This window comes from Oncorhynchus mykiss, unplaced genomic scaffold, assembly GCF_013265735.2.
Source record: "Oncorhynchus mykiss isolate Arlee unplaced genomic scaffold, USDA_OmykA_1.1 un_scaffold_221, whole genome shotgun sequence".
NCBI lineage: Eukaryota > Metazoa > Chordata > Actinopteri > Salmoniformes > Salmonidae > Oncorhynchus > Oncorhynchus mykiss.
In genome coordinates this window covers 278696-292500 of record NW_023493690.1, presented here as the reverse complement: position 1 = coordinate 292500, position 13805 = coordinate 278696, and the positions used below count along the sequence as shown (strand labels likewise).

Sequence of the window (13805 nt, the reverse complement as noted above, 5' to 3'; positions counted from 1 at the left end):
AATTAACTCAGCACCGTGCTGTTAATGATCTGAGGAGTGACATCATATTAACTCAGCACCGTGCTGTTAATGATCTGAGGAGTGACATCATATTAACTCAGCACCGTGCTGTTAACCTGTTGCGACGACCAAACCCGGATCCGGGATTCTATTTATAGACCTAAGCTCATTACCATAACGCAACGTTAACTATTCATGAAAATCGCAAATGAAATGAAATAAATATGCTAGCTCTCAAGCTTAGCCTTTTGTTAACAACACTGTCATCTCAGATTTTCAAAATATGCTTTTCAACCATAGGAAAACAATAATTTGTGTAACAGTAGCTAGCTAGCGTAGCATTTAGCGTTAGCATTAGCGTTAGCATTTAGCAGGCAACTATCACAAAAACAAGTAAAGCCTTCAAATAAAATAACTTACCTTTGAAGAACTTCTGATGTTTTCAATGAGGAGCCTCTCAGTTAGATAGCAGATGCTCCGTTTTTCCAAAAAGATTATTTGTGTATTAGAAATAGCTCCGTTTTGTACATCACATTTGGCTACCAAAAAAAAAAAAAAAAAAAACGAAAATTCAGCCCTCAAAACGCGAACTTTTTTCCAAATTAACTCCATAATATCGACTGAAACATGGCAAACGTGGTTTAGAATCAATCCTCAAGGTGTTTTTCCACATATCTCTTCAATGATATATCCTTCGTGGAAGCCTGGTTTCTCCTTGCTCTCAAATGGAAAAATAATTGCACCTGGCTTTACGCTCCAATTTCGACGCAGGGACACCAGGCGGACACTTGGAAAATGTAGTCTCTTATGGTCAATCTTCCAATGATATGCCTACAAATACGTCACAATGCTGCTAACACTTTGGGGGAACGACAGAAAGTGTAGGCTCATTCCTTGCGCAATCACAGCCATATAAGGAGACAATGGAAAACAGAGCTTCAGAAATTCTGCTCATTTCCTGGTTGATGCATCATCTTGGTTTCGCCTGTAGAATGAGTTCTGGGGCACTTACAGACAATATCTTTGCAGATTCTGAAACTTCAGAGTGTTTTCTTTCAAAAACTGTCAAGAATATGCATAGTCGAGCATCTTTTCGTGACAAAATATCGCGCTTAAAACGGGAACGTTTTTTATCCAAAAATGAAATAGCGCCCCTAGAGATCAAAGAGGTTAATGATCTGAGGAGTGACATCATTAATTAACTCAGCACCGTGCTGTTAATGATCTGAGGAGTGACATCATATTAATTAACTCGGTACCGTGCTGTTAATGATCTGAGGAGTGACATCATATTAATTAACTCAGCACCGTGCTGTTAATGATCTGAGGAGTGACATCATATTAATTAACTCAACACCGTGCTGTTAATGATCTGAGGAGTGACATCATATTAATTACCTCAGCACCGTGCTGTTAACGATCAACATATTAATGAACTCGGCAAACATGTTGTCTTTTTAACTGTTGTTCTCACCTTGATCTGATTTGATTGCTCTGAAAACTGAAAAATGATACGCACTTTTGACTTGATTGATCATCTTGACCCTAAATATTTATTTTGTATATAGTTTTTTTTCTTCTTCAGCGTGTAAATAATAGTTTCATATCCTGATATTTGTTTATTTTTCTCCCCCCCCACCCCCCCACCCCCCACCTCTAGCATTTACAGGTTAAAAACATGAAGGATGATATGGTAAGACCTATTTCAGTCTCCTGTTTGCCTCTCCCTCTTCCCCACTCTCTCTGTCACCTTGTCTGTTCTATTGTACATAACCCTCATTCTTTTCCTTCTCTTTCTATACTAATGGCATGTTTGTTCAGTTTCCAGACGACAGTAGTGATGCTCCCATTACCAGACTAACATCGGAGGCTCACGAACCCACATTTCTCTCTCTCTCTGTCTCTGTTAACAACATGTGGTGTGTACGAACTAAGCAGTGTTTATACAGTGTGTCTCCGGTAACGAGCTGTATGCTTCCTGACACTCTGCGGTGCATTCTTCCCCACCTGCCTGCTTCTAGCCGCGTCTCTCTCTCTCCCGCCCGCGTCTCTCTCTCCCGCCCGCATCTCTCTCTCTCCACAGTGGAGTGGAGTGGTCTCTCTCTCCCGCCCGCATCTCTCTCTCTCCCGCCCGCGTCTCTCTCTCCCCCTGCCCGCGTCTCTCTCTCCCCCTGCCCGCGTCTCTCTCTCCCCCTGCCCGCGTCTCTCTCTCCCCCTGCCCGCGTCTCTCTCTCCCCCTGCCCGCGTCTCTCTCTCCCCCTGCCCGCGTCTCTCTCTCCCCCTGCCCGCGTCTCTCTCTCCCCCTGCCCGCGTCTCTCTCTCCCCCTGCCCGCGTCTCTCTCTCCCCCTGCCCGCGTCTCTCTCTCCCCCTGCCCGCGTCTCTCTCTCCCCCTGCCCGCGTCTCTCTCTCCCCCTGCCCGCGTCTCTCTCTCCCCCTGCCCGCGTCTCTCTCTCCCCCTGCCCGCGTCTCTCTCTCTCCCGCGTGCCTCTCCCCCCTGCCTGCGTGAACCCTGACTGCTATGTCATTTCCATTGACCAGTGTCTAACAGAGTGCATATGGTGTCAGTCAGGGTTTGGGAAATGCAGATCAGTTTGAGTGTGAAACCTGACAGTGGAGTGGACCCTTCCCATATCATGTCTTGTCCTGCTGGAGGTGAAGCCTGACAGTGGAGTGGACCCTTCCCATGTCCTGTCCTGTCCTGCTGGAGGTGAAGCCTGACAGTGGAGTGGACCCTTCCCATATCATGTCTTGTCCTGCTGGAGGTGAAGCCTGACAGTGGAGTGGACCCTTCCCATATCATGTCCTGTCCTGCTGGAGGTGAAGCCTGACAGTGGAGTGGACCCTTCCCATGTCCTGTCCTGCTGGAGGTGAAGCCTGACAGTGGAGTGGACCCTTCCCATATCATGTCATGTCCTGTTGGAGGTGAAGCCTGACAGTGGAGTGGACCCTTCCCATATCATGTCCTGTCCTGCTGGAGGTGAAGCCTGACAGTGGAGTGGACCCTTCCCATATCCTGTCCTGCTGGAGGTGAAGCCTGACAGTGGAGTGGACCCTTCCCATATCATGTCATGTCCTGTTGGAGGTGAAGCCTGACAGTGGAGTGGACCCTTCCCATATCATGTCCTGTCCTGCTGGAGGTGAAGCCTGACAGTGGAGTGGACCCTTCCCATATCATGTCTTGTCCTGCTGGAGGTGAAGCCTGACAGTGGAGTGGACCCTTCCCATATCATGTCTTGTCCTGCTGGAGGTGAAGCCTGACAGTGGAGTGGACCCTTCCCATATCATGTCCTGTCCTGCTGGAGGTGAAGCCTGACAGTGGAGTGGACCCTTCCCATATCCTGTCCTGCTGGAGGTGAAGCCTGACAGTGGAGTGGACCCTTCCCATATCATGTCATGTCCTGCTGTAGGTGAAGCCTGACAGTGGAGTGGACCCTTCCCATATCATGTCCTGTCCTGCTGGAGGTGAAGCCTGACAGTGGAGTGGACCCTTCCCATATCATGTCATGTCCTGCTGGAGGTGAAGCCTGACAGTGGAGTGGACCCTTCCCATATCATGTCCTGTCCTGCTGGAGGTGAAGCCTGACAGTGGAGTGGACCCTTCCCATATCATGTCCTGTCCTGCTGGAGGTGAAGCCTGACAGTGGAGTGGACCCTTCCCATATCATGTCCTGTCCTGCTGGAGGTGAAGCCTGACAGTGGAGTGGACCCTCCCATATCATGTCCTGTTCTGCTGGAGGTGAAGCCTGACAGTGGAGTGGACCCTTCCCATATCATGTCCTGTCCTGCTGGAGGTGAAGCCTGACACAAAATTAGGTAGTCGACGGTCACGCTGGTTCATGAGTTCAAATGGCACCCTATTCCCTATGTAGTGCCCTACTTTTGACCCTAGGCTCATAGTAAGGCTCTGGTCCAAAAGTCGTGCACTACAGTATTCAGGTAATAGGGTGCCGTTTGGGAAGCAACCGAGGAAAGCTAAATGATTGAACAGCTGTTCTTGACAGCGAAGACATTTTAAAACGATAAAGATGTCAACTCCCCGTGTAGCCTAATACAATTTGTTGAGGACAGATTCAACAATTTGTCTGAATGTTCTGCTTCTAGCCCGGCTCTCTGTCAGACCCTGTCCCCTGTTAGGTCTGTACTGTTCCACGTGACTGCTATTTAATAACGGGAAGGGAGGGGGACCGTATGTTGATCCGTTGTCCCCAACAACGTCTTTCTGTACAACACAGTGCAGCAGGTGATGCTTAGCCAGCACGATCCAATCCGCTGACGCTGAGCCAGCCCGATCCAATCCGCTGACGCTGAGCCAGCACGATCCAATCCACTGACGCTGAGCCAGCACGATCCAATCCGCTGACGCTGAGCCAGCCCGATCCAATCCGCTGACGCTGAGCCAGCCCGATCCAATCCGCTGACGCTGAGCCAGCCCGATCCAATCCGCTGACGCTGAGCCAGCCCGATCCAATCCGCTGACGCTGAGCCAGCCCGATCCAACCCGCTGACGCTGAGCCAGCCCGATCCAATCCGCTGACGCTGAGCCAGCCCGATCCAATCCGCTGACGCTGAGCCAGCCCGATCCAATCCGCTGACGCTGAGCCAGCCCGATCCAATCCGCTGACGCTGAGCCAGTCCGATCCAATCCGCTGACGCTGAGCCAGCCCGATCCAATCCGCTGCCGCTGAGCCAGCCCGATGCTATCCGCTGACGCTGAGCCAGCCCGATCCAATCCGCTGACTCTGAGCCAGCCCGATCCAATCCGCTGAGCCAGCCCGATCCAATCCGCTGACTCTGAGCCAGCCCGATCCAATCCGCTGACGCTGAGCCAGCCCGATCCAAACCGCTGACGCTGAGCCAGCCCGATCCAGTCCGCTGACGCTGAGCCAGCCCGATCCAGTCCGCTGACGCTTAGCCAGCCAGATCCAATCCGCTGACACTGAGCCAGCCCGATCCAATCCGCTGACGCTGAGCCAGCACGATCCAATCCGCTGACGCTGAGCCAGCACGATCCAATCCGCTGACGCTGAGCCAGCACGATCCAATCCGCTGACGCTGAGCCAGCACGATCCAATCCGCTGACGCTGAGCCAGCACGATCCAATCCGCTGACGCTGAGCCAGCCCGATCCAATCCGCTGACTCTGAGCCAGCACGATCCAATCCGCTGACGCTGAGCCAGCACGATCCAATCCGCTGACGCTGAGCCAGCCCGATCCAATCCGCTGACGCTGAGCCAGCCCGATCCAATCCGCTGACGCTGAGCCAGCCCGATCCAATCCGCTGACGCTGAGCCAGTCCGATCCAATCCGCTGACGCTGAGCCAGCCCGATCCAATCCGCTGCCGCTGAGCCAGCCCGATGCTATCCGCTGACGCTGAGCCAGCCCGATCCAATCCGCTGACTCTGAGCCAGCCCGATCCAATCCGCTGAGCCAGCCCGATCCAATCCGCTGACTCTGAGCCAGCCCGATCCAATCCGCTGACGCTGAGCCAGCCCGATCCAAACCGCTGACGCTGAGCCAGCCCGATCCAGTCCGCTGACGCTGAGCCAGCCCGATCCAGTCCGCTGACGCTTAGCCAGCCAGATCCAATCCGCTGACACTGAGCCAGCCCGATCCAATCCGCTGACGCTGAGCCAGCACGATCCAATCCGCTGACGCTGAGCCAGCACGATCCAATCCGCTGACGCTGAGCCAGCACGATCCAATCCGCTGACGCTGAGCCAGCACGATCCAATCCGCTGACGCTGAGCCAGCACGATCCAATCCGCTGACGCTGAGCCAGCCCGATCCAATCCGCTGACTCTGAGCCAGCACGATCCAATCCGCTGACGCTGAGCCAGCACGATCCAATCCGCTGACGCTGAGCCAGCACGATCCAATCCGCTGACGCGGAGCCAGCACGATCCAATCCGCTGACGCGGAGCCAGCACGATCCAATCCGCTGACGCTGAGCCAGCACGATCCAATCCGCTGACGCTGAGCCAGCCCGATCCAATCCGCTGACGCTGAGCCAGCCCGATCCAATCCGCTGACGCTGAGCCAGCCCGATCCAATCCGCTGACGCTGAGCCAGCCCGATCCAATCCGCTGACGCTGAGCCAGCCCGATCCAATCCGCTGACGCTGAGCCAGCCCGATCCAATCCGCTGACGCTGAGCCAGCACGATCCAATCCGCTGACTCTGAGCCAGCACGATCCAATCCGCTGAAGCTGAGCCAGCACGATCCAATCCGCTGACGCTGAGCCAGCACGATCCAATCCGCTGACGCGGAGCCAGCACGATCCAATCCGCTGACGCTTAGCCAGCACGATCCAATCCGCTGACGCTGAGCCAGCCCGATCCAATCCGCTGACGCTGAGCCAGCCCGATCCAATCCGCTGACGCTGAGCCAGCCCGATCCAATCCACTGACAGTCCACTGGCTACGACTCCATCATCGCCGGCCTTGAAATGCTACTGGAATTACATCCCTCCCTCCCTCCCTCCCTCCCTCCCTCCCTCCCTCCCTCCCTCCCTCCCTCCCTCCCTCCCTCCCTCCCTCCCTCCCTCCCTCCCCTCAATTTAGTTATATCTGTGTAATTTTCTATAATCTTCGCTATCCTTTTCATCTTTTATCCCATCTTGTAAATCGATTGGCTTTGACGACGATCTTTGTCTGCTTGTGCCGAGGGGAGTGGAAACAGAATCGTCTAATCAGAGGCAGTGATCACGGCTCTGTTTCCTGCAGAGCGAACAACGCTGCTAAAACCCCTAGTTCAAACACTAGCGCTTGATTCCAACACACACTGACGATAAACAGGAGGATAAACAGAAAGAAAACACTGTTAATAACGGAGGCCTATTATACAGCCAATAGAGATGCTTGACTCCAAACAAGCACACACTGAGTATATGAACAGAAAGGAAACAGAGACAGTTAATAATGGAGGCCTATCATACAGCCAATAGAGATGCTTGACTCCAAACAAACACACACTGAGTATATGAACAGAAAGAGAACAGAGACGGTTAATAATGGAGGCCTATTGTACAGCCAATAGAGATGCTTGACTCCAAACAAACACACACTGAGTATATGAACAGAAAGAGAACAGAGTCTGTTAATAATGGAGGCCTATTGTACAGCCAATAGAGATGCTTGACTCCAAACAAACACACACTGAGTATATGAACAGAAAGAGAACAGAGACTGTTAATACTGGAGGCCTATTGTACAGCCAATAGAGATGCTGACGATGTACAGAGCGAAGAGGGAAAAACACACTCTAAAGGGTTTCAATCCTTCCAGCCATCCAGTCTTACTACAGTGTTATGGCGAGTTATCATATTGTCAGGGTACCTATTGGGTCACTAAGTGTTATAGTGTAGTATTATGGGGGTCACTAAGTGTTATAGTGTATTATGGGGGTCACTAAGTGTTATAGTGTATTATGGGGGTCACTAAGTGTTATAGTGTAGTATTATGGGGTCACTAAGTGTTATAGTGTAGTATTATGGGGTCACTAAGTGTTATAGTGTGGTATTATGTAGTCACTAAGTGTTATAGTATAGTATTATGGGGTCACTAAGTGTTATAGTGTATTTTGAGGGTCACTAAGTGTTATAGTGTATTTTGAGAGTCACTAAGTGTTATAGTGTATTATGGGGGTCACTAAGTGTTATAGTGTAGTATTATGGGGTCACTAAGTGTTATAGTGTAGTATTATGGGGTCACTAAGTGTTATAGTGTAGTATTATGGGGTCACTAAGTGTTATAGTGTAGTATTATGGGTCACTAAGTGTTATAGTGTATTATGGGGGTCACTAAGTGTTATAGTGTATTATGGGGGTCACTAAGTGTTATAGTGTATTATGTGGGTCACTAAGTGTTATAGTGTATTATGTGGGTCACTAAGTGTTATAGTGTATTATGTGGGTCACTAAGTTTTATAGTGTATTATGGGGGTCACTAAGTGTTATAGTGTATTATAGGGTCACTAAGTGTTATAGTGTATTATGGGGGTCACTAAGTGTTATAGTGTATTATGGGGTCACTAAGTGTTATAGTGTATTATGGGGTCACTAAGTGTTATAGTGTATTATAGGGTCACCAAGTGTTATAGTGTATTATGGGGTCACTAAGTGTTATAGTGTATTATGGGGTCACTAAGTGTTATAGTGTATTATAGGGTCACTAAGTGTTATAGCGTATTATGGGGTCACTAAGTGTTATAGTGTATTATAGGGTCACTAAGTGTTATAGTGTATTATGGGGGTCACTAAGAGTTATAATGTATTATTATAGGGTCACTAAGTGTTATAGTGTATTATGGGGTCACTAAGTGTTATAGTGTATTATTATAGTTTGGGGGTCATGGCTGCTGTCTGTCTTGTAATGTAGGGTATTTGAGTGTAACACACACACACACACGGCACACACACACACTCGCGGCACAGCGTTGAGTGCTCTCTAGTAGAGACAGATGGGGTGACTGATAGTGGTGGGCTTTAGGGTTGTTGTACTTAGTACGACTGATGTACATTAGCCAGACTTCAGAGGGAGTTGGATGAAGAGAGTCTGTCTGTCTGACGCTTAAATGGAACCAACAACCCCAAGCCTGATACATCTGGTCTGTTGTTGGTCAGCCAGCAACAGGCCCTGCGTGCTTCTTCTGCTCGGACAATAATGATACGACAAGACTGAAAACTAACTAAATGACAGCCTGAAAAACAACCTTGTCACCCTCATCTCCTTCTGCTAACATATCAGGGAAGGGAAATGAACAGCAGCCATTTTACCCTCATCTCCTTCTGCTAACATATCAGGGAAGGGAAATGAACACCAGCCACCAGCCGAATGCTGGTCCAGTTTGTCATTCAAATCAAATCAAATCAAATTTATTTATATAGCCCTTCGTACATCAGCTGATATCTCAAAGTGCTGTACAGAAACCCAGCCTAAAACCCCAAACAGCAAGCAATGCAGGTGTAGAAGCACGGTGGCTAGGAAAAACTCCCTAGAAAGGCCAAAACCTAGGAAGAAACCTAGAGAGGAACCAGGCTATGTGGGGTGGCCAGTCCTCTTCTGGCTGTGCCGGGTGGAGATTATAACAGAACATGGCCAAGATGTTCAAATGTTCATAAATGACCAGCATGGTCCAATAATAATAAGGCAGAATAGTTGAAACTGGAGCATTGGCTGGTAGAATGTCTATATTCCTAGCAGACACGTTGACGAGTGGTCCCACAGGTCAGACCAAAGTCCCACAGGTCAGACCAAAGTCCCACAGGTCAGACCAAAGTCCCACAGGTCAGACCAAAGTCCCACAGGTCAAACCAAAGTCCCACAGGTCAAACCAAAGTCCCACAGGTCAAAAAAACCCAACTGTTTTAACATGACAAAACTTGTGCGTTTTCTGTGATTTGTCTATTTTAGAAATTGTGACTGGTAGAGAGGGGGGCCTGGTAGAGGGGGGGGGTAGAGGAGAGGGGTACCGGGTAGAGAAGGGGGGTACCGGGTAGAGAGGGGGGGAGACCGGGTAGAGAGGGGGGAACCGGGTAGAGAGGGGGGTACCGGTAGAGAAGGGGGGGTACCGGGTACAGAAGGGGGGTACCGGGTAGAGAGGGGGGGTACCGGGTAGAGAGGGGGGGTACCGGGTAGAGAGGGGGGGTACCGGGTAGAGAGGGGGGTACCGGGTAGAGGAGTGGGGGGGGGGGGGTACCGGTAGAGAAGGGGGGTACCGGTAGAGAAGGGGGGTACCGGGTAGAGAAGGGGGGTACCGGGTAGAGAAGGGGGGTACCGGGTAGAGAGGGGGGGTACCGGGTAGAGAAGGGGGGTACCGGGTAGAGAAGGGGGGGGACCGGGTAGAGAGGGGGGGGACCGGGTAGAGAGGGGGGGGACCGGGTAGAGGAGTGGGGGGGGGGGGGGGGACTGGTAGAGAGGGGGGGGTCCGGTTAGAGAGGGGGGGGGGGGGTACCGGGTAGAGAGGGGGGGGGGCCGGGTAGAGGAGTGGGGGGGGGGGGGGGGGGGGGGACTGGTAGAGAGGGGGGGTCCGGTTAGAGAGGGGGGGGGGTACCGGGTAGAGAGGGGGGGTCCGGGTACCGGGTAGAAAGGGGGGGACCAACAACAGCTTCACTAACACCCGTTGTTAACCATCAGGCCAGTGTCAACCTTCGACCTCGATGTGTCTTAACAACAGCTTAGTCTGTCAGTAGGTCTTTGTTAATGTGGTCCGTAACCTTGTTTTATGAGAACATTATGGGCTTTTTTAATGACTGGCCTCTCTTGTCCCTGTCTGTGTGTTCCTCAGATGGACAGGTTCGCCAGTATCCGTATCCCAGGCAGTAAGAAAGAGCGTCCTCACCTCCCTCACGTCAAACACTCCTCCTCGTCTGAATGGTCTTCCACCTCCGCTGAGTTTGAGGACCTGTCTTCCAAGATCACCTCAGAACAGGAGATACTGGGCCTCTTCGAGAAGATGATGGTAGGGGATGGATGAGGTGTCTGTGTGTGTGTGTGTGTGTCTCTCTCTCTCTCTCTCTGTCTCTCTGTCTCCTGTCTCTCTCTCTCTCTGTCTCTCTCTGTCTCCTGTCTCTCTCTCTCTCTCTCTGTCTCTCTCTGTCTCTCTGTGTGTGTATTTGAGAATATGAGGATGGTACGTTATGTTATGTTGCTGCAGGGCATGTTCTCAGAGTCAGACATACTGACAGTTTCACATTCAAAATACATACCGGTACTTCCTGTCTTCTGACCGCCCTCAGGGAGGTGTGATAGGGGGAAATACAGACTAGAGTCAATAATGGAACACACACACACACACACACACACACACACACAGACACAGAGTCAGTTGTTTTTAAGTGGGCTCCATTTTCTTCTCTTAGCTTGTAATTCCACAGATCCCAGTTGTCTCTACGGGATTTGAGGACATTCAGGATTGTGGTATTTCAGCACCCCCACTGATAGAGGGCCGTAGTAGGGTGTTCACATAGTGGGCATGAATGTCAGGAGTCCCGGTAAATGCAGTTGTCTCTACGGGATTCGAGGACATTCAGGATTGCGGTATTTCAACACGGCATCACGTTTTTACATCAGCTTGGTATTAAACTGAGGTGAGGTGCATTGTGGGTTTTTTTATACCTTGGTATTAAACGTTTGTACGCTTCACGACGTCTCTGACGCTTCCTGGTCCTGCAGACTGACACCGTTTCGTTTTTTCCGTGTGAGGTGAGGTGAGGTGCATGGTGGGTATTTTAATACCTTTCCTCTCTTCAAAAGAAGAGACCATTTCATTCAAAGGAACATCCAATTACCATGACAACATCTCTTGGTCTCGTCGTCCCATTTTTTTCTGTCCCTGTACTCCATAAAACCCCAAACTCGGGTCTTAGGAAGCTTCCTGGTCATGCGGACAGTTACGTTTGTTAGTCAGGACGACGACAAAACAAAAGGGTGTTCATTCCACAGACTCTCGGGTTACGGTGCCTTCGTAGACATTATTTTTTTTCATTTTTCACTTTTAAAAGTAGAGAATATCTCGTTCGTCAAGACCATCCAACGGACAGAGAACCTCTTCAACTCATTCTGTTGTCCTCAACAGAACATCCAATTATAAAGTTTCATAAAAGATGTCTGTTGTTTTTTTTTTTTTTCTTTCTTTCTCTGACCTCTGACCTCTGACCTAGTGTTCCGGTGGGGGAGGATTTAAAAAGCTTGTCTCCCTCGGCAACGGAACTGTTGTGTCTGACGTTCCAAACGGAATCCTATTTCCTGTAAGGGTTTACTGTTCTATGGCCCATAGGGCTCTGGTTACAATTAGGGTACTATGTAGGGAATAGGGTGACGTTTGAGTCAAATCCTGAAAGAAAATGTCACCCGGGATTTACCTGGCTCTGTGTGGCGGGCTCTGTGTGGCGGCTCTGTGTGGCTGGCTCTGTGTGGCTGGCTCTGTGTGGCTGGCTCTGTGTGGCTGGCTCTGTGTGGCTGGCTCTGTGTGGCGGGCTCTGTGTGGCTGGCTCTGTGTGGCTGGCTCTGTGTGGCTGGCTCTGTGTGGCGGCTCTGTGTGGCTGGCTCTGTGTGGCTGGCTCTGTGTGGCTGGCTCTGTGTGGCTGGCTCTGTGTGGCTGGCTCTGTGTGGCTGGCTCTGTGTGGCTGGCTCTGTGTGGCTGGCTCTGTGGCTGGCTCTGTGTGGCGGCTCTGTGTGCTGCTGCCTTAGAAGATTGACTTGCTGAAATGGGTTGATTCCTAAATGGCAACTTTAATATAGTGCACTACTTTAGACTTACTTAGAAGTAGTGTGCATGTAGGGAATAGGGTGCCATTTGGGAAGCGCCCTTGATGACATGGGTGACTCATTAAGCACCCTTGGTGATGCGTTAAGCACCCTTGGTGATGCATTATGCACCCTTGGTGATGCATTAAGCTCCCTTGGTGATGCATTATGCACCCTTGGTGATGCGTTAAGCACCCTTGGTGACGCGTTAAGCTCCCTTGGTGATGCGTTAAGCACCCTTGGTGACGCGTTAAGCTCCCTTGGTGATGCATTATGCACCCTTGGTGATGCGTTAAGCACCCTTGGTGACGCGTTAAGCTCCCTTGGTGATGCGTTAAGCTCCCTTGGTGATGCGTTAAGCACCCTTGGTGACGCGTTAAGCTCCCTTGGTGATGCATTATGCACCCTTGGTGATGCGTTATGCACCCTTGGTGACGCGTTAAGCTCCCTTGGTGATGCGTTAAGCACCCTTGGTGGCGCGTTAAGCTCCCTTGGTGACGCGTTATGCACCCTTGGTGATGCGTTATGCACCCTTGGTGATGCGTTAAGCACCCTTGGTGATGCGTTATGCACCGTTGGTGATGCGTTAAGCACCCTTGGTGACGCGTTAAGCTCCCTTGGTGATGCGTTATGCACCCTTGGTGATGCGTTAAGCACCCTTGGTGACGCGTTAAGCTCCCTTGGTGATGCGTTATGCACCCTTGGTGATGCGTTATGCTCCCTTGGTGATGCGTTAAGCACCCTTGGTGACGCGTTAAGCACCCTTGGTGATGCGTTATGCACCCTTGGTGATGCGTTAAGCACCCTTGGTGATGCATTAAGCACCCTTGGTGATGCGTTATGCACCCTTGGTGATGCATTATGCACCCTTGGTGACGCAGGTGACTCAACCGGAAACACAACCTAACCAAGCTGTACTGCTTCTTGACACAATGTCCACTTAACCCGGAAGCCTCACCAATGGGCGCGGCCCGTCACAGGAGTTGCTAGAGCATGATGGGACAAGGACATCCCTGCCGTCCAACGCCGTGACTCACTCAGCTCTGCTACGGAGAGGTGACAGGGACAACACCGGTAATGACTCACACAGCTCTGCCTCGGAGAGGTGACAGACAACACCGGTAATGACTCACACAGCTCTGCCTCAGAGAGGTGACTGGGACACCGGTAATTGATGTCCTGGCCGTTCTTCTACGTGACTGGAATGAGGAAGAACAGAAAAGGGTACCATGACTGTGATCTGGTTTTAAAGGTTTCAGTGGAAGTAAAGAATTGAATCCCTCAGACGGTGTTGGCTAAATGAAGGCTGGATGCCGTTTTGCCAGTAAACAGATCAACCTATTTATTCCATAAGGAAAGTGTTTCAATGCCAGCTACAGAGCAGGCCAGCTGGAGAGCGGGCCAGTTACAGAGCGGGCCAGTTGGAGAGCGGGCCAGTTTCCATTGACTCGTCAGTTGCTTTCTCTAAAGAGGCCATGATAAGCTAACCCCACCTGATAGCGACACCGTCATGTAGGCTGACTTTCATCTTTACACAGACTCTCTCTGTCTCTCTCTC

General features: G+C 50.9%; 1 protein-coding gene across 1 annotated transcript in view; it reads left to right on the top strand.

Moving 5' to 3' along the window:
- Positions 1-13805, top strand: part of LOC110517682 (protein diaphanous homolog 3) — a 286923-nt gene that overhangs the window by 37397 nt on the left and 235721 nt on the right. The window contains exons 2-3 of the mRNA XM_036973085.1: positions 1661-1693; positions 10287-10460. Coding sequence (XP_036828980.1) covers positions 1661-1693; positions 10287-10460 — 207 coding nt within the window. The remainder of the gene's footprint in view (positions 1-1660; positions 1694-10286; positions 10461-13805) is intronic.